We start from the raw sequence: 24,998 nt of genomic DNA on the forward strand, positions 1-24,998 counted from the left end.
ATTCACTTTAAACTATGCCACTTTATATAATGTTTACATACCCTACACTACTCATCTCATATGTATACACTGTACTCTATACCGTCTACTGCATCTTGCCTATGCCGTTCGGCCCTCGCTCATCCATATATATTTTTATGTACATATTCTTATTAATTCCTTTACATGCATAAGGTAGTTGTTGTGAAATTGTTAGATTACTTGTTAGATATTACTGCATGGTTGGAACTAGAAGCACAAGCATTTCGCTACACTCGCATTAACATCTGCTAACCATGTGTATGTGACAAATACAATTGATTTGATTTGATTTTTAAAAATTTAGCTGTTAATGAATTTCCATGCACAAGAGGAGCGAATCATTCCAAGGGTCTGTGAAAATGCAAGAATCATGACAAGATTTTTAGGTGTGTTTTAATGTACTATGTTTTCAACCGCACTCCATTAAGGTGACTTAAAGTTACCTGAACAAAAATATGAACGCAACATGCAACAATTTGAAATATGTTACTGTGTTACAGTTCTTATAAGGAAATCAGTCAATTTAAATAAATTCATTAGGCCCTATCTATGGATTTCACATGACTGGGAAAACAGATATGCATCTGTTGGTCACAGATATCTTTAAAAAAGGTAGTGGCGTGGATCTGAAAACCAGTCAGCATCTGGTGTGACCACCATTTGGCTCATGCATAGAGTTGATCATGCTGTTGATTGTGGCCTGTGGAATGTTGTCCCTCTCCTCTTCAATAGCTGTGAGAAGTTGCTGGATATCGGCGGGAAATGGAATATGCTGTTGTACACGTCGATCCAGAGCATCCTTAAACATGCTCAATGTGTGGTGAGTATGCAGGCCATGGAAGACCTGGGAAATGTTCAGCTTCCAGGAATAGTGTACAGATCCTTGCGACATGGGGCTGTGCATTATCATGTTGAAACATGAGATGATGGGGGCGGACGAATGGCATGACACACTGCTTTACTGTTTACGTACTGATTTACTAATTTCATATATATATACTGTATTCTATTCTACCGTATTTTAGTCAATGCCACTCCGACATTGCTAGTCCTAATATTTATATATTTCTTAACTCATTCTTCTACTTTAGATTTGTGTGTACTGTTTCGAGCTAGGAACACAAGCATTTCGCTACACCCGCAATAACATCTGATAAATATGTGTATGTGACCAATACAATTTGATTTGATGACAATGGACCTCAGGATCTTGTCACGGTATCTCTGTGCAAATTGCCATCGATAAAATGCAATTGTGTTGGTTGTCCATAGCTTATGCCTGCCCATACTATAACGCCACCACTAGCATGGGGCACTCTGTTCACAACGTTTACATTAGCAAACCGCTCAACCACACGACGCCATACACGTGGTCTGCGGTTGTGAGGCCGGTTGGACATACTGCCAAATTCTCTGAAATGAAGTTGGAGGCGGCTGGTTTATGGTAGAGAAATAAACATGACATTTTCTGGCAAAAGCTCTGGTGGACATTCCTGCAGTCAGCATGCCAATTGCACGCTCCCTCAAAACTTGAGACATCTGTGGCATTGTGTTGTGTTACAAAACTGCAAAAGGTGCAGCCCAGCACAAGCTGCACCTGTGTCATTTATTTATTTATTTATTTAACCTTTAATTAACCAGGTAGGCCTGTTGAGAACAAGTTCTCATTTACAACTGCGACCTGGCCAAGATAAAGCAAAGCAGTGCGACACAAACAACAACACAGAGTTACACATGGAATAAACAAACGTACAGTCAATAACACAATAGGAAAATCCATATACAGTGTGTGTAAATGAGGGAAGATGAGGGAGGTGAGGCAATAAATAGGCCATAGTGGCAAAATGATTACAATTTAGCAATTAAACACTGAAGTGATAGATGTGCAGAAGATGAATGTGCAAGTAGAGATACTGGGGTGCAAAGGAAAAAAAAATATATATATATGGGGATGAGGTTGTTGGGTGGGCTTTTTACAGATGAGCTATGTACAGGTGCAGTGATCTGTAAGCTGCTCTGACAGCTGATGCTTAAAGTTAGTGAGGGAGAAATGCTTCTCCAGCTTCAGTGATTTTTGCAATTCGTTCCAGTCATTGGCAGCGGAACTGTAAGGAAAGGCGGTCAAATGAGGAATTGGCTTTGGGGGTGATCAGTGAAATATACCTGCTGGAGCGCGTGCTACGGGTGGGTGCTGCTATGGTGACCAGTGAGCTGAGATAAGGCGGGGCTTTACCTAGCAAAGACTTATAGATTACCTGGAGTCAGTGGGTTTGGCGACGAGTATGAAGCGAGGTCCAGCCAACAAGAGCATACAGGTCGCAGTGGTGGGTAGTATATGGGGCTTTGGTGAGAAAACGGATGGCACTGTGATATACTGCATACAATTTGTTGAGTAGAGTGTTGGAGGCTATTTTGTAAATGACATCGCCGAAGTCAAGGATCGGTAGCATAGTCAGTTTTACGAGGGTATGTTTGGCAGCATGAGTGAAGGATGCTTTGTTGCGAAATAGGAAGCTGATTCTAGATTTAATTTTGGATTGGATATGCTTAATGTAAGTCTGGAAGGAGAGTTTACAGTCTAACCAATCACCTAGGTATTTGTAGTTGTCCACATTTTCTAAATCAGAACAGTCCAGATTAGTGATGCTAGACAGGCGGGTGGGTGCGGGCATTTAGTTTTACTTGCATTTAAGAGTAGTTGGAGGCCACGGAAGGAGAGTTGTATGGCATTGAAGCTCGTCTGGAAGTTAGTTAACACAGTGTCAAAAGAAGGGCCAGAAGTATACAGAATGGTGTCATCTGCGTAGAGATGGATCAGAGAATCACGAACAGCAAGAGCGACGTAATTGATGTATACAGAGAAGAGAGTCGGCTTGAGAATTGAACCTGTGGCACCCCCATAGAGACTGCCAGAGGTCTGGACAACAGGCCCTCCGATTTGACACACTGAACTCTGTCTGAGATGTAGTTGGTGAACCAGGCGAGGCAGTCATTTGAGAAATAAGGCTTTTGAGTCTGCGGATAAGAATGCGGTGATTGACAGAATCTAAAGCCTTGACCAGGTCGATGAACACGGCTGCACAGTAATGTCTTTTATCGATGGCGGTTATGATATCCTTTAGGACCTTGAGTGTGGCTGAGGTGCACCCATGACCAGCTCGGAAACCAGATTGCATAGCGGAGATGGTAAGGTGGGATTCTAAATGGTCGGTGATCTGTTTGTTAACTTGGCTTTCGAAGACCTTAGAAAGGCAGGGTAGATATAGGTCTGTAGCAGTGTGGGTCTAGAGTGTCTCCCCCTTTGAAGAGGGGGATGACCGCGGCAGCTTTCCAATTTTGGGGATCTCAGACGATACGAAAGAGACGTTGAACAGGCTAGTGATAGGGATTGAAACAATTGCAGTGGATAATTTTAGAAAGAGAGGGTCCAGATTGTCTTGCCCAGCTGATTTGTAGGGGTCCAGATTTTGCAGCTCTTTCAGAACATCAGCTATCTGAATTTGGGTGAAGGAGAAATGAGAGAGGCTTGGGCAAGTTGCTGTGTGGGGTGCAAAGCTGTTGACCGGGGTAGGGGTAGCCAGGTGGAAAGCATGGCCAGCTGTAGAAAAATGCTTATTGAAATTCTCAATTATCGTGGATTTATCGGTGGTCACAGTGTTTCCTAGCCTCAGTGCAGTGGGCAGCTGCTGGGAGGAGATGCTCCTATTCTCCATGGACTTCACAGTGTCCCAGAACTTTTTGGAGTTTGTGCTACAGGATGCAAATTTCAGTTTGAAAAAAGCTAGCTATAGCTCTCCTAACTGCCTGTGTATGTTGGTTCCTAACTTCCCTGAAAAGTTGCATATCGCGAGGGCTATTCGATGCTAATGCAGTACGCCACAGGATGTTTTTGTGCTGGTTAAGGGCAGTCCGGTCTGGAGTGAACCAGGGGCTATATCTGTTCCTGGTTCAATTTTTTTGAATGGGGCATGCTTGTTTAAGATGGTGAGGAAAGGACTTTTAAAGAATAACCAGGCATCCTCTACTGACGGAATGAGGTCAATATCCTTCCAGGATACCCGGGCCAGGTTGATTATAAAGGCCTGCTCGTTGAAGAGTTTTAGGGAGCTTTTGATAGTGATGAGGGGTGGTTGTTTGACCGCGGACCCATTATGGACACAGGCAATGAGGCAGTGATTGCTGAGATCCTGGTTGAAGACAGCAGAGGTGTATTTAGAGGGCAGGTTGGTCAGGATGATATCTATGAGGGTGCCCATGTTTACGGATTTGGGGTTGTACCTGGTAGGTTCCATGATAGTTTGGGTGAGATTGAGGGAATCTAGTTTAGATTGTAGGAAGGCTGGGGTGTTAAGCATATCCCAGTTTAGGTCACCTAATAGCACAAACTCTGAAGATAAATGAGGGGCAATTCATTCACGTATGGTGTCCAGGGCACAGCTGGGGGCTGAGGGGGGTCTGTAACAACAGTGAGAGACTTATTTCTGGAAAGGTACATTTTTAAAAGCAGAAGCTCAAACTGTTTGGGCACAGACCTGGATAGCATGACAGAACTCTGCAGGCTGTCTCTGCAGTGGATTGCAACTTTGGTAGTTCTATCTTGGCGGAAAATGTTGTAGTTGGGGATGGAAATTTCAGAATTTTTGGTGGCCTTCCTAAGCCAGGATTTAGACACGGCTAGGACATCAGGGTTGGCGGAGTGTGCTAAAGCAGTGAAAAAAATCAACTTAGGGAGGAGGTTTCTGATGTTAACATGTATGAAACCAAGGCTTTTACGGTTACAGAAGTCAACAAATGATAGCGCCTGGGGAATAGGAGTGGAACTGGGGGCTACAGGGCCTGGGTTAACCTCTACATCACCAGAGGAACAGAGAAGGAGTAGGATAAGTGTACGGCTAAAGGCTATAAAAACTGGTCTTCTAGTGCGTTGGGGACAGAGAATAAAAGGATCAGATTTCTGGGAGTGGTAGAATAGATTCAAGGCATAATGTACAGACAAGGGTATGGTAGGATGTGAGTTCAGTGGAGGTAAACCTATGCGTTGCTTGATGATGAGAGAGGTTTCGTCTCTGGAGGCGTCAATTAACGTAGATGAGGTCTCCGCATCTGTGTGGGGTGGGACGAAAGAGCTATCTAAGGCATTTTGAGCGGGACTGAGGGCTCTACAGTGAAATAAAACAAAAAAACTAGCCAGGACAGCAGTAGACAAAGCATATTGACATTAGAGTGAGGCATAAAGAAATCACAGTGTTGATCAGGTAAATGGCAGAGCGGGTCAGTTAGGTACACACAGGACCTGAGTTCGAGGCTGATCATGATCATGATGATCATGCTGTTTTATCAGCTTCTTGATTTTCCAGACCTGTCAGGTGGATGTATTATCTTGGCAAAGGAGAAGCACTCACTAACAGGGATGTAAACAAATTTGTGCACAAAATTTGAGAGAAATTTGCTTTTTGTGCATATGGAACACTTATGTGATCTTTTATTTCCGCTCATGAAACATGGGACCAACACTTTCAATGTTGCTTTTATAGTTTTGTTCATTATATTTGTGTTTCTAAAATATTTACTGTTTATGTTTGAATGCAGTGGCTAAGTGATCTTTCTTTTCTTTCACAAAGAAGCATTGTGTCACGATCGCTGTCAAGGAAATGACCGGACCAAGGTGCAGCGTGGTAAGCGTACATTTTAAATGTCGCCAACAAGTACCCCCCCCCCGAAAGGTGTGGACTCTGGCCGCAAACCTGACACTATAGGGGAGGCTCCGGTGCGGGCCGCAGACCCGGCTCCACCTCTGGCTCCCCCCACTTTGGTGGCGCCTCTGGTGCGGGGGCCCTCGTCGCCGACCCCGGACTGGGGACACTCTCTGCAGGCCCCGGACTGGAGACCCTCGCTACAGGCCCCGGACCGGGGACCCTCGCAGCAGGCCCCGGACTGGGGACCTTCGTCGCATGCCCCGGACTGGGAACCCTCGCCGCAGGCCCCGGACTGGGAACCCTCGCCGCAGGCCCCGGACTGGGGACCCTCGCCACAGGCCCCGGACTGGGGAACCTCGACGCAGGTCCCGGACTGGGGACCCTCACTGCAGGCCCCGGACTAGCCCGTGGAGCAGGCACAGGACCTACCAGGCTGGGGAGACATACTGGAGGCCTGGTTCTTGAAGCAGGCACAGGACTCACCAGGCTTGGGAGACATACTGGATGCCTGGTCTGTGGAGCAGGCACAGGTCGAACCGGGCTATGGGGGAGCACTGGAGATCTGGTGCTTAAAGCTGACACCACTCGTCTTGGCTGAATGACAACTTTGGCCCTGCACGTGCGGAGCGCAGGAACAGGACGCACTGGGCTGTGATAGCGCACCGGAGACACAGTGCGCAGAGCCGGCGCAGGATACCCTGGGCCGAAGAGGCGCACCGGAGACCAGGAGCGCTATGCTGGCACAATCCGTCCTGGCTGGATGCCCACTCTAGCACAACACACACGCACCGGGCTGTGAAAGCGCACTGGAGACACTGTGCGCTTCACCGCATAACACTGTGCCTGACCAGTACCACACTCCCTACCGTGAGCACGGGGAGTTAGCTCCGTCAACCTCTCCGTGTGCCCCCTGTCTTCCTGGATTCCCTGGATTCCCTGTCTTCCTTGCCAGCCGTGACCCTGTGTAACGCTGGTCCACCTTTCTCTCTGCTTCCGCCTTCCTCGCTGCCTCTGCCTGCTTCCACGGCAGGTTCTCGTGTCCTGACATCACCTCCTCCCAGGTCCATGATATCCTCCACTCTGCCTGCCCTTCCTGGCCACGCTGCTTGGTCCGCTTGTGGTGGGTTGTTCTGCCACGATCGTCATCAAGGAAATGACCGGACCAAGGTGCAGCGTGGTAAGCGTACATTCTTTTATTTTAAATGTCGCCAACAAAACAATAAACAACCAAACGAACGTGAAGCTCTGTAAGGCTATACCTGTCACTTACAAAGACAACAACCCACAAATGAGAAAAGGGAAATAGGCTGCCTAAGTATGATTCCCAATCAGAGACAACGATAGACAAATGTCCCTGGTTGAGAATCATACGGGCCAAAAACAAAGAACCAGAAAGCATAGACTTTCCCTCCCGAGTCACACCCTGACCAAACAAACATAGAGAATTAAATGATCTCTACGGTCAGGGCGTGACACATTGTTTGTAATTGTTTTTTGTCGGTTTTGTATAACTGTCAGCAACATATCTAATCCTGTAAAAGCACTGTTGCACTTTAGAAAGGAGCAAAGATCTAAGACTCCATTTGTGTACTTGTGTCAATGTCTTTTGTACTGTTACCTACTACCATACAAGCAAACCTAAACCTTGAGCCATTAATAGACTGCTTGTTGTTTTCATATCTGTCTCAGACAATATCCCTATAAATGGGCCTAGAATCAGATTAGCAAGTATGCTGGTGCTTCCGGAACAGTCATTGGAACTAATAAATATTCATTTCCATGATGAAGATAAAATGTAGATTAGGAGACTATATAGGAAAGTTTGTTGTATTTTTCTGGATTTCTCTGTAGCTCTTGAGAATGTGATATCTATGCTATTGCTCTCCCCCCCAGATTAACTAGGTGTCACTGTAGTATAATGAAGAGTCTATTGCGTATGAGTACGACTCCTGAAATCAAGATGCAGGGTTTTACAGACAGCTGATATTGAATGGGGGCCGTTCTCCCATAGTAAGGTATACATGCTTGCTGCTCTGATATTCACTTTGCCTCTTGAAATGAACCACAGCACATCATAATATACAGTCACACTGAGAGTTCAGTTGTGTGCTATCCTTGGCTTTCTTGTCACATGTACAGTATGTATTCCCCGATTTGCTTGCCAAAGTCTAAGTATGTCTCTGAAAGCAGTAGTCATCTCAATTTACCTCCATGTTGATTGGCTTAATGAATATCATAAGCATTCTAGTGCCTAATGACTTGTGTCCGGCCGGGTGCTGCTTGTCAGTGGCGATTAGAATGGGAAAATAAAAGTCTGTTCCAAGAAATGGACTGGACCAAATGGTTCATTCATGGGGGGGGGGTTTGGCCCGGTGTGACAAACTGTTGTTTGAAAATTCCTTTGTGTTTCTGCATTTTCAAGAGACACTGTGATGTAGAGCTGTCTTATTTTCAAATTTCTTATTGAGTTCATAGAATTCCATAGACCCCAGAGAAGATGTATGCAATTGTAAGACATTGAATGTATTGTAGGAAATTACTTGTGGTAGTTCATCAATATGAACCATTACAGACCACTTTACTCAGTAATAATTAACATTCATTACAACCATTGCAATTGAAGGAGTAATGAAAACTTGTATCAATTCATACCTATACTGAGATCATTTCTGTTCTACTTCCTCCTGTCAGAGGATATTTTCCACACCTCTGTTCTCTCCTGGGATGAGCACCATGGTTCTATGACCCTGACAGGCCATTTTGTGGTTTATTTTATTTTATTTTTATTTAACCTTTATTTAACTAGGCAAGTCAGTTAAGAACAAATTATTAGTTACAATGACGGCCTATCAAAAGGCAAAAGACCTGTGGGGACGGGGTAACAGGCAACATAAACTTTATTAGACAACATTCAATTCTATAGCTTTTGCAACACTTAGCTTCATTTAGGTCCCCAGACAATTGGGAAAACAATATAAGCAATAAATACATACACACAATTCACACATTAATAGCATTACAAGTTTGACACATACTGTATGTCGTTCACATCTTCAAGCACAGGTAAAAGGACAGCCTTTACTTTGCTTTGGCATAGTGCCACTGACTTTGCAGTGGCACTTTGACATTTCCACAAACAAACAAAGTATGAACTCCAAAAAACACTGACAGTAACACACACACACACACACACACACACACACACACACACACACACACACACTTTGAGATGTTTGTTGTTGAGATCTTATAGGCAGCTTCATTTCATGTACTGTTATGTATACAGAGAAAGCATCACCTGCCAGACACTTTTACAACAAACCTTTTTTCTTGGGCAGAATTATATGTCTCCAGTATCCAGGTGAGGCATACTGTCCTTACTTGGTCAGATTTTTCTGTTATACATCCGTTTATGACATTTAATTTCTTTGAGTATAGTCTGGCTTGTCTGTTTCCCATAAAACAATGAGACTTCTCCACACCACAGTCAGTCAAAAGCAGGTCTTTACTGGCCAATCAAATGAATCTGAAAGAGATCCAAGATCTGGAGGATGATGATTTCAATCCCAAACCCCATAGACTTTCACAGTCAGGCAGACCCACACAGTTCTCAATAAAGGAATATAGGTGTTATAGGCAATAGGTATTTCCTTTTGTGTGATACACCAACACTGCTGTTAGATCCTACTGCTGGATGTTCAGTCTTCTCCTCAATCCAGCATGTTGGGTTGGGTGGCAAATAAAGCACCCAGGACAACAAAGGACTTTGATAAGATGTTTCTTTCTATCTGTGTCTTTTCTTCTTCCTCAGATCCTGTTGACAGTGTTTATTTTCTCAGAGTTCTGGAAGGAGCTGATGTCCCAATGGCGGAAGGTGCTGTTCTTGAAGCTGGCCCGGCTCTTTGTGATGCGGTAGATCTTCCTCAGCACGGCCCGGCGCAGCAGGATGTAGACCCAGGGGTCCAGGATCTGGTTCCAGGAGGCCAGCCGGACGCCCATCACCATCAACCTCCTGTATGTGTCCTGGTCACTGCCTATGGAACCGCTGTAGGACCGTGTGACTGACATCAGACCAAAGATCTGCAAGGAACACAGATACCTGGGTTAGTTTTACAGTGGTTGTGCAGGATATAGAGATGTTCAGCCGGTGTATATATGTTTGCATCAATCTGCATACACTGCTAGTAATTTATCTACATTACCCAACACTGTAGAATGACACATATTAACAAACAAAAAACATAAATGGAGCAGTCAAAATGCATCTTCACAACGTGTTCCTATGAATAGTTGTATTGATGTTAGAAATCACAGGCTCTAAAATCAAAATTGTAGCCTGATAAATTGTATTTACAATTTTTATAACAATTGGCCACAGCTTATTAAGAGATTTAATAGCTCAATGCTATTCTAAGTGAAGCATGGTTTATATTCTGTCTTCTTTCACTCCTCACAGTTTGTGTCAAAATGAATGGTTACTTTTATATTGGACTTGAATAATTGATATGACATATTAACAGTTTATGCAAAATTCTTAGTATTGGAATTGTAAAAAACAATCTCCATGATAAAAAAAATCATCAAACCATCATGTGTTCGTATGAAATGATTTTAGTTGACTAATATTGCTTTTTCCCAGAAGACTGGAAAAGGAGAGAAGCTGTAACATTGTCACGATCGTTATGAATGACGGACCAAGGCGCAGCGTGTGTTGGGTTCCACATATTTATTACCGTGAACCTAGAACAAACATATAAACATATAAGGACCGTGAATAACAGCGCACACATCAGCACTCAACAAAACAATGTCCCACAAAGCAGGTGGGAGAAAGGGCTTCCTAAATATGATCCCCAATTAGAGGCCACGGTTACCAGCTGCCTCTAATTGGGAACCATACAAACCAGCAACATAGAAAATAAATAACTAGAACACCCCCCTAGTCACGCTCTGACCTAAACACCATAGAGAACCGAGGACTCTCTATGGTCAGGGCGTGACAAACATTCTCAATGTCACCCAATCTGAAATAGGATGATGCCCAGCAAGGCCAGGGTTATTCAAGCCCTTCATAATGGCATGCCCTTAAATCATTTATAATTTATTCCATCTAGTCAATGAATAGTGCAGTGCACCATGTCTATCCATCTGTTTTAGGTGCAGTATTCTGAATCATAGTGTTTGTGACTGGGAACTGGAATGTGTCTATTTCAGAAGGTGAACAAAAAGAGAATGAAATAGTACTGGATTGTTAACAGAGATTTTCTATATTATTTCAGGCCTTTGAGTTTATGGGGCAGAATATCTTGGAGATTTACTGAGAGGTTGAATTACTTTTGTTAGCTGATAATTTTTACAGTATTATTTTATGCTTTTACCACCCTGCATCTCACTACGGGCTTGTCTCTTAAGCTTCCAATTGGCTCATTCATCCCCCCTCTTCTCCCCTGTAACTTTTGTCCAGGTCGTTGCTATAAATCAGAATGTGTTCTCAGTCAACTTACCTGGTAAAATAAGGGTTCAATTGAAAAAAATCAATAAACAATTATAGGTCAGAATATCTTATATATATCTTATATATATTTATATTCCTCCGAGCAACAAACAATTATGAACATTACTATTATTTATAAGGATTACTTGAAGTTTGGATGAACAACATTCTTATTTGATGGTAAACCACCATTGCACTTTCACACAGCCTGAGAATGGGATGCATGAACATTCAGAAGAGCATGTCATTCCTATCACAGGTCATTGGTAGGTGATGACTCGTATCAGTTCAGATTATTGAGCTCTAACTCTCGTTTCCATAGTTGAAGTCAAATCCATTTCAGTATCTCAGTGAATGAAGATTAAGGGCTCTATTCAATCTGTATCGCTGAAGCGCAAAACTACTACAGTTTACTATAGAATTCTATAGTAAACTGTAGTATACTGTACACTATACTACACACGGTAGTATCCCTCAATCATGTGTAGTACTTACTATAGAATGTTGTAGTATACTGTAGAATACTACAGTTAATATTACAGTATGATCCACAAAAGAACACTGTAGTAAATACTACAGTAATGTCCGTAAAAACAATACAGTCCGCACAAACACTAACCTTTTTTACTATAGTAAAGACGATTGCATAATTTGCATATACCCTGCCCATTCCCCTCCCCAATCCCACTTTGTGCCACCCATAAGTGAGAAACCTACATGCCAAGTATAGAATATATTATGTTCCCTGCAGGTAATAGAAAACAGCAGAAGAGCTGAATTATCTGTTAAGAGTTCAAGCTGACTGATTTAACTACAGGTTATGGAAATTGTGCTCATTTAGTAGGTTTCACGAAGGAGAAAGCCTCTACATCTATGTCAAAAATAATAAAACAAAAACACTGTAGTAAGTACTACATGAATGTCTGCAAAAGCACTACAGTGAATACTACAGTGAAGTCTGAAAAAACACTACAGTGAATACTATAGTATTTATACCAGGGCTCTCCAAACCTGTTCCTGGAGAGCTACATTCCTGTAGGTTTTCATTCCAACTCTAGTGGTAACTAACCTGATTCAGTTTATCAACCAGCTACTTATTAGAATCAGGTGCGCTAGATTGGGATTGGAGCAAAAACCTACAGGAAGGCAGCTTTCCAGGAACAGTGTTGGAGAGCCCTGATTTATATCATAGTATACTAGTATTTTTTCATGTGGGATTTTCCGATTGAGCAGACATATGAAACATTTACCGTGAATGCAGTAGCCGCTAACGTGGGAGCATTGCCTTTCAATCACGCTGTAGCGCTGAATTTCCATGATAAGGATTGAAAAGAGACCTTAATTCCCGAATGAAACACAATAAAGACAGTTTTGATCCCTAACCTGATTCATGTAGAGTTGTTTCAGTGAACTGAACTTTTTCAACTTACCAGCAGGGGGCTCCAGCAGATGCAAGAGGTGATCATAATGCCCACCAGCTGGGCCACCATCTCAATGTCGTGGGACTTGGCTGAGCGACGGTAGCAGGTCTTACACTTCTTACGCAGTCTGGCAAGCACCAGCGTGACCCCACTGATGGTATTACACACCAGGGCCACAGTCAGAGAGGCCAGGCCCAGTCCAGAGAACAGCATGACAAAGGCCACGTCCATCTCCTGAGTCTCTCCCAGGACCCTGATGAAGCACCAGGTCCCGGGGTACTGGTAGGTGTAGGCCCCCAGCCTGAAGAAGGGCAGGAGGGCAACAAACAGAGCCAGCAGCCAGATGAGAGCCAGTGCCATCTTGGTCCGAGCCGTGGTGACCAGTGAGGCATGGAGCAGGGGCTGTGTGACACCCAGGCAGCGCTCAGCAGCCATGGCACAGCCCAGGAACAATGGGCACAAGCCAAAGAACACCATGCAACCTCCTAGGAACTGGCAGGGGGCATCGGTGGCAGGGCGAGCTAAAGGCCCAGTCGCAGCCCCAGCTGAGTACAGCCTCAACACCAGGGCACCGGGGATGACGTGGCCGGCAAAGTCTGTGGCAACCAGGGAACTGGCGAAGAGCAGGAAGGTGGCCTTGGAGCGGCGGCGCAGGCGGGCGTGAGCTTTCGCCAGGATGACCAGGGCCACAATGTTGGACAGGATGCCCAGGGTCATGGAGAGGCCAGCTGCCGTGGGGTTACTGGGGGGAGACATGGGCCTCTCTGTGGTGATGTTTGCCCTCCAGGACATGGCCAACCAGGTCTGGTTGGGGAGGAGATGGGGGGCAGCCAGGCCTGAGGAGTTGTAGTGCTGCATGGCCAACATCACTGGCCTCTGGGAGTCATCGGGGTCCTCAGAGTGGGAGGGCACTGAAAATAGGAAAGGTGTTATGATTAATACACTGACCGGTTGACCAGGAAGAACTCCTAACCTCACTAATATAAAGGACTACCATAACCAAACTTGCAAAGTCACCAATAGCCTACGATACAGAATAAACACCAATTTTACTAGTGAAACGAAAACTCATTCAGTATTCAGTTATTACTTAACAACAATAAATCTTATCCTGCATTATGTAAGGATTTTTTTCCGTCATAAACCAGGTTCCATCCAACCTTATTATGCGAGAAAAGTACGGTGCATTTGGAAAATATTTAGACCCCTTGACTCTATCCACATTTTGTTATGTTACAGCCTTATTCTAAAATGGATTAAATACAAAATTTTCCTCATCAATCTATACACAATACCCCATAATGACAAAGCGATTTTTGCTAATTTATTAAAAAAACAAAAACAGAAATACCTTATTTATGTAAGTATTCAGACCCTTTGCTATGAGACTCAAATTGAGCTCAGGTTCACCCTGTTTCCATTGATCATCCTTGACATGTTTCTACAACTTGATTGGAGTCCACCTGTGGTAAATTTAATTGATTGGACATGATTTGGAAAGGCACACACCTGTCTATATAAGGTCCCACAGTTGACAGTGCATGTCAGAGAAAAAACCAAGCCATGAGGTCGAAGGAATTGTCAGTAGAGCTCCGAGACAGGATTGTGTCGAGGCACAGATCTGGGGAAGGATACCAAATCATGTCTGTAGCATTGAAGGTCCCCAAGAACACAGTGTTCTCCATCATTCTAAAATGGAAGAAGCTTGGAACCACCAATACTATTCCTAGAGCTGGCTGCCCAGTCAAACTGAGCAATAGAGGGAGAAGAGCCTTGGTCAGGGAGGTGACCAAGAACTCTATGGTCACTCTGACAGAGCTTCAGAGTTCCTCTGTGGAGATGGGAGAACCTTCCAGAAGGACAAGCATCTATGCAACTCTCCACCAATCAGGCCTTTATGGTAGAGTGGCCAGGTGGAAGTCACTGGTGTCAAAAGGCACCTATAGACTCTCAGACCATGAGAAACAAGATTCTCTGGTCTGATGAAACCAAGATTGAACTCTTTGGCCTGAATACCAAGCGTCTGGAGGAAACCTGGCACCAGCCCTACGGTGAAGCACAGTGGTGGCAGCATCATGATATGGGGATGTTTTTTAGTTGCAGGGACTGGGAGACTAGTCAGGATCAAGGTAAAGATGAACGGAGCAAAATACAGAGAGATCCTTGATGAAACCCTGCTCCAGAGCGCTCAGGACCTCAGACTGGGGTGAAGGTTCACCTTCCAGCAGGACAACGACCCTAAGCACACAGCTAAGACAACGCAGGAGTGGCTTCGGGACAGGTCTCTGAATGTCCTTGAGGGTCTTAATACTTATGTAAATGTCATATTTCCCTTATTTTAATACATTTGCAACAATTTCTAAAATCCAGTTTTTTCTTTGTCTCTATGGGGTATGGTGTGTAGATTTAGGAGGGGGGGAACTCTTTCATCTATTTTAGAATAAGACTGTAAAAAGTCAAGGGATCTGTCTGAATACTTTCCAAATGCACTGTATATTTAAGTTGGATAAAAAATGTCATGACAGGTCTGATGGCTTAAAGTGTCTTAAAATGTCAAAATGTGGACAAAACAAAATAAGCTAGATAAATTGGTAACTTTTTGAGTTGGTAAATATAATGATATAATAATCATCATATCGAAATAAACTTGGGAGTCACGCGATGATATGGTGTGATGTCTTGCCACTAGGAATCGGGAAAGCATGCAGTTTATTAGGCTACAGATGATGAACTTCACATGGTGGTGAAAGTGGAAGGGGATGAGCTTGATGTTCCTTTCCAATAAATATCGATAGTCTTATTCTGATGACATGATGATCGTGCTTGGCTATCGTTTGCCAAATACAAATAATATCGCTCTTTTGTCCATAATAATCTCATCATGTAAGTAGCCTACCCGCACTTTATCTGCTAACTGTTGGCTAGAGCGCACTTGCCAAGACCAGTGCACATTCGCTATATAACTCAACATTGTTTGTGACATAGCCATCAGTAGAGTTGAACATGCGAAGGAAACACATTTAACTTGTATTTTGTGTTTGGTACATGGGAATGTAACCGCAAAAGTTATTTTATGTGCACTACTTCATCACAGACAGCCTTTCATCCGCAGAAAGTACATTTGCTGGAAACACATATCTTGTGGGAAAATGTGCATATGCAGATTTTAGAATATTCTCATGAAAATCGGTTGCCTATTGGATGGAACCCTAGTAGCTACCACTTTGGTACCACTGACATTGGCGCGTTGAGTGCAGGGCGGATATTGAGCTATACAATGAGATTATTATCGACAAAATAGCGAGATTATTTGTATTTGTCAAACGGCAGACAAGCATCACGATCATGTCACCAAAATAAGATATTTATTGGAAAGGAGCATCAAGCTCATCACTTTGCACCTTCACCACCCTGTGAAGTTCATCATAATTGATTTAACGTGTAGCCTAAAAAACGGTATGCTTTCCGGAGTCGGACCACACAATTGTCATCCTTATGCTACTGCCTATGGGTCTGCTATCATGATAGGGCACCTTGATAGGGCACCAAAATGTGTGCTGTGTCACTGTCAGACACCGTCTAGATTTGACGGAGCACCTTTCACAAGAACTGCCTTGACTTGTCCTACATTCTCAGGTTGCAGAGTACCACGAGGGAGAAGCTGTTTGGCCTTTGTCTACAATAGGCTATTTAAAGGACACTAACCAGGTTTCCATCTAACCTTTTTATGACAGTTAGCATACAGTTCATTAGGCTACACATGAAATGAATTATGGTGAACTTCACATGGTGAAAGTGCACGATGATGAGCTTGATGCTCCTTTCCAATAAATATTTTATTTTGGTGACATGATCATGATGCTTGGCTGCCATTTGACAAATAAAAATAATCTCGCTCTTCTCCATAAATAATTGCATCATGTAGGTAGTCCAGCCGGACTGTAGGTCTTTCTGGGAGCTGTTCGCTAGAGCACACATACCAAGACAAGAGTGGGCACATTGTAGGTCTTTCTGGGGGGTTGAAAGTGCGATGGAAACCCATTTAGCTTGTATTTTTTATTCGGGTACATGGGAGATTAACCGCAAAAGTTGTTTTCGAGTGCACTACGTCATCACGCACTGCCTTTTCCCTCAACAAATGCATTTGATGGAACACATCTCTGGTGGGAAAATGCGCATAGGCTATTGTTTTTATTCGTATTTAAGAATATTATGTTGCCAATTGACCGGCATTCAATGGAAACCTAGCGAGTGTCCTTTAAATAGCCTATTGTAGACAAAGGCCAAACAGTTTCCCCCTCATGGTACTCTGCAACCTAAGAATGTAGGACAAGTCAAGGCAGTTCTTGTGAAAGGTGCTCCTTCAAGTCTTGACCGTGTCTGACAGTGACACAGCACACATTCTGTGAAAGGTGCTATATCATGATAGCAGACCCATAGGCGTAGTCCCTATGCAGTAGCTATACGATGCCAATCAAATCACTTTGTCCCTTCTTCTTCACACCATTCAATACAGAATAACATAACAGAGTCACAATACTTCTTCCAAAATTAGGTATACATAAAATCCTATACTGTGCCTAGTCTGTATAATGTGTTTTCTCATGAGTTACTCAGAATCGATCTAGCAATGGCGATTTGTAGCAGAGAGACCATCCCATTGTTCATGGGAAACACACACACACAAATGGAATGCACCTGCCCAAACATGACATAGCTTCTACAGTTTTGTAGGGTGCATTTGCAGTCCTTGTCCCGTTTACTTTTCTAATCTAAAACAAAAATGTCTAAAAAAGGGTGCGTTTGTAAATTCACTCTGTCTATCTACTCCGATTTCAGAGCACTCTTGTCTGAGTGTGCCAGAGCACAGAATAACTGATTAATTTACGAACGTGCAACACCCGGTGAATATGACCGGTGTTAGTGAACGTCGGCAAAAAAACGTTATTAAATTGTTGCAAGCAGAACAGTTACAGTCACTAACGCTCTAGATAACACGAAAACAGCCTAATCGAGTGTATGGTCTGAGTGAGGTGTTCTCTAATTTTTTTCTGTAAGTGGGGCGGCAGGGTAGCCTAGTGGTTAGAGCGTTGGACTAGTAACCGGAAGGTTGCAAATTCAAACCCCCGAGCTGACAAGGTACAAATCTGTCGTTCTGCCCTGAACAGTTCCTGAACAGTTCCTAGGCCGTCATTGAAAATAAGAATTTGTTCTTAACTGACTTGCCTAGTTAAATAAAAGTAAAACAAAAAAAGTATCAAGCAAACTAGCCAATTTTAGCCAGTTAGCTTTGGTGCTTGACTGCTGTCGTGAGGTCAGAACGCTCGGATCAACCCTACTCCTCCGCCAGAGCGTCCAGTGTGCGCTCTGAACACTCCGAGAGCAAAGCCTCTGAATTTATGAACAAGACAATCTGCCAACGCTCTGAATTTACAATCGACACATAGCCACTCTGACATACTGGAGGCAATTTACGAACGCACCCAAAGACATTGATGAATGAGAGAGTTGAAAACATTTGCAGGTTTAAAATCGAAATGAAATCATACTAATTCAGCCCAGTACATGTGCACTCACTATTGGTAAAACAAAAAGCATGTATGGTTCTTCTAAAAAGCCTTATTAAGATGAACAGTGTATGTAACGACTAACTACTGGAGTGTAACGTTTGACCAGGCAAACAATTCTTTCCCCCTACTCTTACCCATTTCTTTGACCCATTTCGTAAAATAAATACTAATAATTCATCATTGTAAATTTCCTGAATGATTTATGTTCTATTCAATTAATTTGCCATATCCAAATTAAAAGGGATCTGTGTGCATTGTCAAAACGGAATTTATTTATGTAAATAACTAGTTCGGCAGCATAGGCTACTTGTCAAAACGGAATTTATTTATGTGCATAGCTAGTTCGGCAGCATAGGCTACTTGTCAAAACGGAATTTATTTATGTAAATAACTAGTTCGGCAGCATAGGCTACTTGTCAAAACGGAATTTATTTATGTGCATAGCTAGTTCGGCAGCATAGGCTACTTGTCAAAACGGAATTTATTTATGTGCATAGCTAGTTCGGCAGCATAGGCTACTTGCTGTAAATCAGTAACTTGATTATGCCATTCTTAGTACAAATTTCGGAAAATGAAAAAGACCTAGCTAAAAGATAAATTGCAGTTAATTTTTTCAATCCGAAGATCATTAATGGTGTGAAATAATTATTAATGATATTACCTGACCAAACAGTGAATCCATAGAAACAAATTCAGATTTATTCCTTTGGTTTTCAGATGTTAAATCATTTCACTGTGAACCATGAAATTCTAAAGTTCCTGAAACTCAGAGATTCATCCACGAGAATGTTACTTATTATCAACAATGGTTCACCTGAGCTGATAGTGAAGTCATGTATTCGGAGGAGTGCCTCATTCTCTCCTAAAGAAAATAAAACGAGCAACCGCATGAGAAGTCCGTCACCAAGATCAAGACCCAGTCTCCAAAAGGTTGCACAGCCAACCATTTACTATTCAACGTTTGTTTCGTTGCTCAGCCCTCTTTATAGACTTGTACCGCTTCGACGCAGCCCCAGGGCTTCTTGAGTCCGCGAGAGGAATGCATGTATCCTTATTACAGTAGTTCAGTGAAAGGGAACTGGGAGTGCTACCCAATAACTTATTGGAAACTAATTAGATATTCTATTAATGCAGCCATTTTATTTAACAACCAACTTTACACGTTAACATGTAACTATAACTTCCTAAGATCAAGTCATGTGAAAGTACAGTATCTTACAGTGTTCAAACAAAACAGCTGGCAGGAGTTTGACAAATGTTTTGTTATAACAGCGTTATTAAAGGGCAATTCTGCCACTTTTCAACCTCATATTCATAATCTCCAGCACCAAACCAGTGTCTACATATGTGAAAACAGTGGGTTTCTATGATTTGTGGTTAAAAAGATAGGAAGAAAAATCTTTAAAAATGCTTCTCTGTGGCAACACAGGGTAGCATTAAAAGTTTTAAAAGTTTATATTTTCTTGCTCCCCAAATCACTGCAGATCTCATATTGTTTGAAAATCCCAGTTTTTAAAATGTTTAAAGTTTTGATGATGTCACAGGGCAGAATTATTCACATACACTTTATATACAAAAGTATGTGGGCACCCCTTCAAATGAGTGGATTTGGCTATTTCAGCCACACCCGTTGCTGACAGCTGTATAAAATTGCACACAAGCCTAAGATCACCATGCACAATGCCAAGTGTCGGCTGAAGTGGTATAAAACTCTCCGCCATTGGACTCTGGAGCAGTGGAAACGCGTTCTCTGGAGTGATGAATCACGCTTCACCATCTGGCAGTCCGACAGACGAATCTGGGTTTGGCAGATGCCAGGAGAAAGCTACTTGTCCGAATGCGTAGTCCCAACTGTAACGTTTGGTGGAAGAGGAATAATGATCCCAGGCTGTTTTTCATGGTACGGGCTAGTGAAGGGAAATCTTAACACTACACCATACAATGGCATTCTAGACTGTTCTGTGCTTCCAACTTTGTGGCAACAGTTTGGGGAAGGCCCTTTCCTGTTTCAGCATGACAATGCCGCTGTGCACAAAATTGTTTGTCGATGTTGATGTGGAAGAACTTGACTGGTCTGTACAGAGCCCTGACCTCAACCTCATCGAGAACCTTTGGGATGAATTGCAATGCCGACTGCAAGCCAGGCCTAATCGCCCAACATCAGTGCCGACCTCACTAATGCTCTTGTGGCTGAATGGAAGCAAGTCCCCGCAGCAATGTTACAACATCTAGTGGGAAGCCTGTTCGATGAGCAGATGACCACATACTTTGGTCATGTAGTGTATGTTGACACTGGTATTGTGCTGTCGGCAAAAGTTGTGGAGTTGCCATTTAAAGGTGCAGTCAAGTTTCCACATGCAAATATCCATCATGTCTATACTATCTATTTTAAAGGGATTCAATTCCTCGAGTGAAAATATTCAAAGTGGTTGGTCCAAGCACCTTTAGTGTATACAAACATGACATTTTCTGGATTTACTAGCCTATTGGTTATGCTCTTGGTAATCAAAACATAGCCTGAATAACTTTTCATGTTCATGCAAAACATTATTGGGAATTATGGTAAATAAGAGGTATGCAAAGTACAGTATATTTTCAATAAAATGAAAATAATAACATTTTACAGATGTCTCTCACAGATGTCTGCCAGGTGTTATGTTGAGCAACATTATAGTAACATAAGTAACATAAGGTACCACATAATACACATTTTCTGGGACAGAGATTAAGCCTTGTCTTGGATGAAAAAGCATCTCCAATAAATATTCTACATTTCAATGTATCACACTTCCTTTTCAAGATGTTACTGTGTATAAGCAAGTAAGAACAATATAATTTCATAATGAGCCACGGGCTGACAGTGAACCTATAAGACCATCAGACATAGTCCTATACACAGTACTATGTGTGCTCTTTTTGAGTAGCAGGGGAATGCCCTAGATACCCCGTGTCCCCTTCATCAACAATTAACTATTCCTTTTCTACCAAATCAGAATTCCGCAGAAAAACAACATTTGGTTTTGACATGCCATCCTATGTCAAAACAGCAGAGGTCTATGGTATATAAGATATCTTAATCTACAGTATATTCTTTCAGCTACTACAAAATCAGACAGAAAAAACATTGTCCTTGACTGACAGCCTAATGAAGCAAGCAATGGAATCTATCAGGTTGTGTGAGTCCGCCAGCCAGCCTGCACACTTCACAGACCAACATCAGAGACAGGTGAGGCTATTTGCTTGGCTTAATCAGGCCCAGACACTGACAGGTTAAATCAGTATGGAACCTGGAGGGCAGCTAAGATCAACACCCTATAGGCAGGGTATTAACTCTGTGGTCATGGAGGAAAGAGTAGTGGAAAGAGAGGGAGCAGAAAGCAGAGGCCTTTTCACCCTGCAAAAGTGCTCTACTCCAAAAATGTACAAGAAAAACTTTAGTTCAAGTACAAGGTGTGCTTATTGGGTGTTTAATGTTATATTTACACAGCTAGAGCAACATAATCACCACTACCACAGCTGAGACTCCAAAGACAGGTGGGAAAAGGCTAACAGCTATTACCTTACTTTCTTTAGGTGGTAGCCCAGATAAATCTGCTATGACAGGGCCTTGACTGCAACTGAGCAAATGCTCTGCTGTATTATGTCCCAATTAATGTTTCTTTGCACTAGAACTGGCTGGCACACTTGCAAAGAAAGCATCTTGGGCACTGGTAGTGCTTGACTTTGATTGGTAGGAGAGGATTTGTTTGGTGCAGGCCAGAATCTGATAGCGAAGACAGATATCGCATCACACATTTACCAGGACCATCATCACTGAGAGGTTACCCTCGGAACACCACTGGGTGCTTTTCGTTGTTGACATTGAACCCTAAGCAGAGAACCCTATGAAACATTGCGGGTTTCAATGTTTGTGGTCTTCAATCACAAGTCCCAAAGCCACTTTTTAACCCAGTAACTTTACTCCAGCAGTTTAGGATAAACTTATGCTGTAGTCTGAATTACTGGGCCTCAGACAACATTTTCCACTGCCTTGTTTTGTAGTGGACGTCATTGTTCCATCTCTCACCATAATTAGCGATTGAAAAGATTGCCATTTGGCACCAATAACCCCAGGGTCCTCCAACAGCACGTCTAAGCCTTGTAACCTAACTTCTCTCACCCTGTCCCATTCACCAACCACTAATACATGCAGTGCAACTCTCTGTTTCTTTCAGGACCTCAACCTGCTAACATATAAGACATATAAGAGAGGATGGTCAAAGTGATTCAGATTGTTCTTCAATCCTTTTGAAGTGGTATTGAAATAAATTGGACCAAAAAATGGTCCCTTTGATTGTGGTCTTGCAGGCACAGATCCTAGATTGCTGTTTCGCCATTGAGAGGTGCGGTCATTTTTTGGCATGAGGCTCAAATCCCTAATAGAGGCGGACTTGAGTTTTGCCTCTGTGATGTGTATGATGTACAGGACCATAATGCTATCACAACATCAACACTCTTGACACAGTTATTTTCATATGCTGTGCCAAAATCAGAAACAACTTGTAAACTTGTAATGTAAACTGTGTAACTCCACATTTGTAAGAGAAACACATTATAAACATGGCTGTGTTTTTAACAGAATGACTTATTTTGTCATCTGAAGCGCTGCCTTGTCCTCATTTCAAGACCTCAGACTGAGAAGCAGAAGGCCAAGATCAGGGCCACATGTTTTAGGTTTTGGAGCTGAATGACTCACCTGGTTGTTGGCGACGACGCAGTATGGCATCTCATCTGCAGCAATCGTTAAACAGAAACCGAGCAGTGGAACAAGTCCTATTGCTTAGTGAAACACCCAAGTGTCCAACAGTATCTCTGGCCCTGGGGATCCAACTGGTAGCGGAGCAGCATTGGAACAAAGCCATATGTTCTTGAAAGTATTTCATCTCCAATTAATCTCACTCCCTTTTAAGCCTGTAAGCTCATATTCCACTTTTTGCACTGTCACAATTTTATCCAGTAATATACTGTTGTGACAACACTTCCTGAGTGTCACAATGTCCACTTCCTGAGGGCAGAAGAAAGACAGGCAGTTTGGCCGCCAAGTATGACACTGCTTGATGAGCCTCCGTGGTTGCAGTATCTCATGGTGTCAGTATCTCTTTATGGTGTCAGATAAAATATATGGTTAATCAACTAAATTAGTCATGACCCTTTGACAACAGACACTTTATAGCTGCATGTCTGGCTCATGGACCTTCATGCCACTCATACTCACTCACTTTGGGGAATTTGGTCAATGCAATCTGGACCCGGACACTGAAACGCCTTGATTTGGGATAAAAGGAACAACAATTATCTCTAGAAATGACTGTGATTTCCTCTCACCCGAATTTCAACTATCTGATGAAGATTCTGCTGTGCCTGGATAAGAAAATGAGTCAGACATTTAGTCTGTAGTTCAGTGGGCGTCCACTGTGACATTCAGGCCATGATGTCTGTAGACTCTTCAACTTCTTGTGTGCATTTAAACGAGTGCATACTGTCATCTCACAGAACACCTTTTTTGACACAAAGGATCCACTTGAGATATAGGATTGAGCAGGAGGTGCTGTAGTCATTTCTTGGAGACATAATTAACAGAAAGCTCAAATGACTGCTGTTTCTCCTCCCCACAGATTCCTGACAGTTGCACTTAAGCTCCCCTAACCACCCGTCGGTTTACCACACGCAACAACAACAAAAAAGCCTTCCCATTCTGGGCCCAAGACAGGGAGCCAAAGTGGTTGTGGGGTCTGGAAAAGAGGGGTGATGGAGGGAAGGGTTGGATGCTTCTGGAGAACACTGTCTGGGTGGGATAACAGGAGATGAGTGCTGTTTAGATCTGCAGAACTGGTCAGAAAGTCAGGGGTGACTAAAATAGTTCTCTTGAAGTAATGGGAAGAAGTTGAAGTTCTATTGAAGTTCTATTCATAGAAGGATCCAGTGACTCTGTAGTTGTTGGAATGATAATTCCGCTCATAAATGAAGGGTGATTCAGGGTGTCTATGTCTGTCACCAAGATAGCACATTGTCACAGAGAAAGATAAACAGAGTTAGAAGGGAGGACCTAAGGATAGGATGAAAAATACAAGATGTGCCAGGAAGTTTAGAAGTCACTGTTGAAGGGGTCACCAATTCCAATGTAAGTGTCTTTCCTCCCTCCTCCCATCTCCCGTATTGGAAGAAATAACAGCTTATGAAAACTGCAATCAGCAACTGAGCACTGAGATTAGCCTTCTGATTTCCCCCACTTATCAACAGAAGCCCAGGAGTTAGGAGCATGTGTGTGTTTCTTCAGAAGCCATTTCCATTTCCCTGTACTTAGGGTTGCATGATTGCTTTGAAAAGTTACAAGTCTCTTCTAACCAGCCAAACTAGCACATCGAAAAGAAACCTCTGTCCCTGAGGCTCTCGACTGAGCCCCGGAAGGCAGGAAGAGCATTTGGCCTAAATGAATTCTGTCTGTATGGAGTGATTGCCCAGATAAGGTCAGGCCATTTTATAGAGATTGTGCTTGCATAGGTCTTGGTAACTGTACATATAGGCGTCAAATCAAACATAACCTTAGTCACGCTGCATGGACTTCTTTTTGGTTTTCTATTCGACAGCAATGTTCCATGAATGATGGATGCCTTTCCTTTATCATGTCAATCCTTATTCTGATCTATACCATGCTAAGTTCCATCCTGTTCTCTGAAGCAGGACAGGAGCCTTTTCAAGACATGCTCCAGAACGTTGGCGACTACTAAGTATTTTTTGGTCTGGATGTGTCAATGTG

The 24,998-nt window shown here is 42.9% G+C and overlaps 1 protein-coding gene across 3 annotated transcripts; it reads right to left on the minus strand.

The window, feature by feature from the left end:
• Positions 1-8,596: 8,596 nt before the first annotated feature.
• Positions 8,597-23,183, minus strand: LOC115110578 (prostaglandin E2 receptor EP1 subtype-like). Of its 3 annotated transcripts, none has more exons than XM_029636352.2 (3): positions 22,938-23,183; positions 12,642-13,543; positions 8,597-9,797 (listed from the first exon to the last, which is right to left on the minus strand). In XM_029636352.2, exons 2-3 carry the CDS (start codon positions 13,497-13,499, stop codon positions 9,525-9,527), a joined length of 1,131 nt encoding a protein of 376 aa, XP_029492212.2. In that variant the 5' UTR covers positions 13,500-13,543; positions 22,938-23,183; the 3' UTR covers positions 8,597-9,524. The 3 variants fall into 3 exon arrangements, with proteins under 3 accessions (XP_029492212.2, XP_029492211.2, XP_029492213.2); XM_029636351.2 differs by lacking the exon at positions 22,938-23,183 and adding an exon at positions 19,017-19,189; XM_029636353.2 differs by lacking the exon at positions 22,938-23,183 and adding an exon at positions 18,864-19,010.
• Positions 23,184-24,998: the final 1,815 nt, after the last annotated feature.

Source organism: Oncorhynchus nerka, linkage group LG21, assembly GCF_034236695.1.
Source record: "Oncorhynchus nerka isolate Pitt River linkage group LG21, Oner_Uvic_2.0, whole genome shotgun sequence".
NCBI lineage: Eukaryota > Metazoa > Chordata > Actinopteri > Salmoniformes > Salmonidae > Oncorhynchus > Oncorhynchus nerka.

Coding starts and splice junctions, on each gene's coding strand:
- LOC115110578 (XM_029636351.2), bottom strand. CDS start 19,149: ATGGTTGGCTGTGCAACCTTTTGGAGACTGGGTCTTGATCTTGGTGAC. Junction 13,544..19,016: donor TGACTTCACTATCAGCTCAG/GTGAACCATTGT, acceptor TCCTATTTTCAG/TGCCCTCCCACTCTGAGGAC. Junction 9,798..12,641: donor TCTGCTGGAGCCCCCTGCTG/GTAAGTTGAAAA, acceptor TGTTCCTTGCAG/ATCTTTGGTCTGATGTCAGT.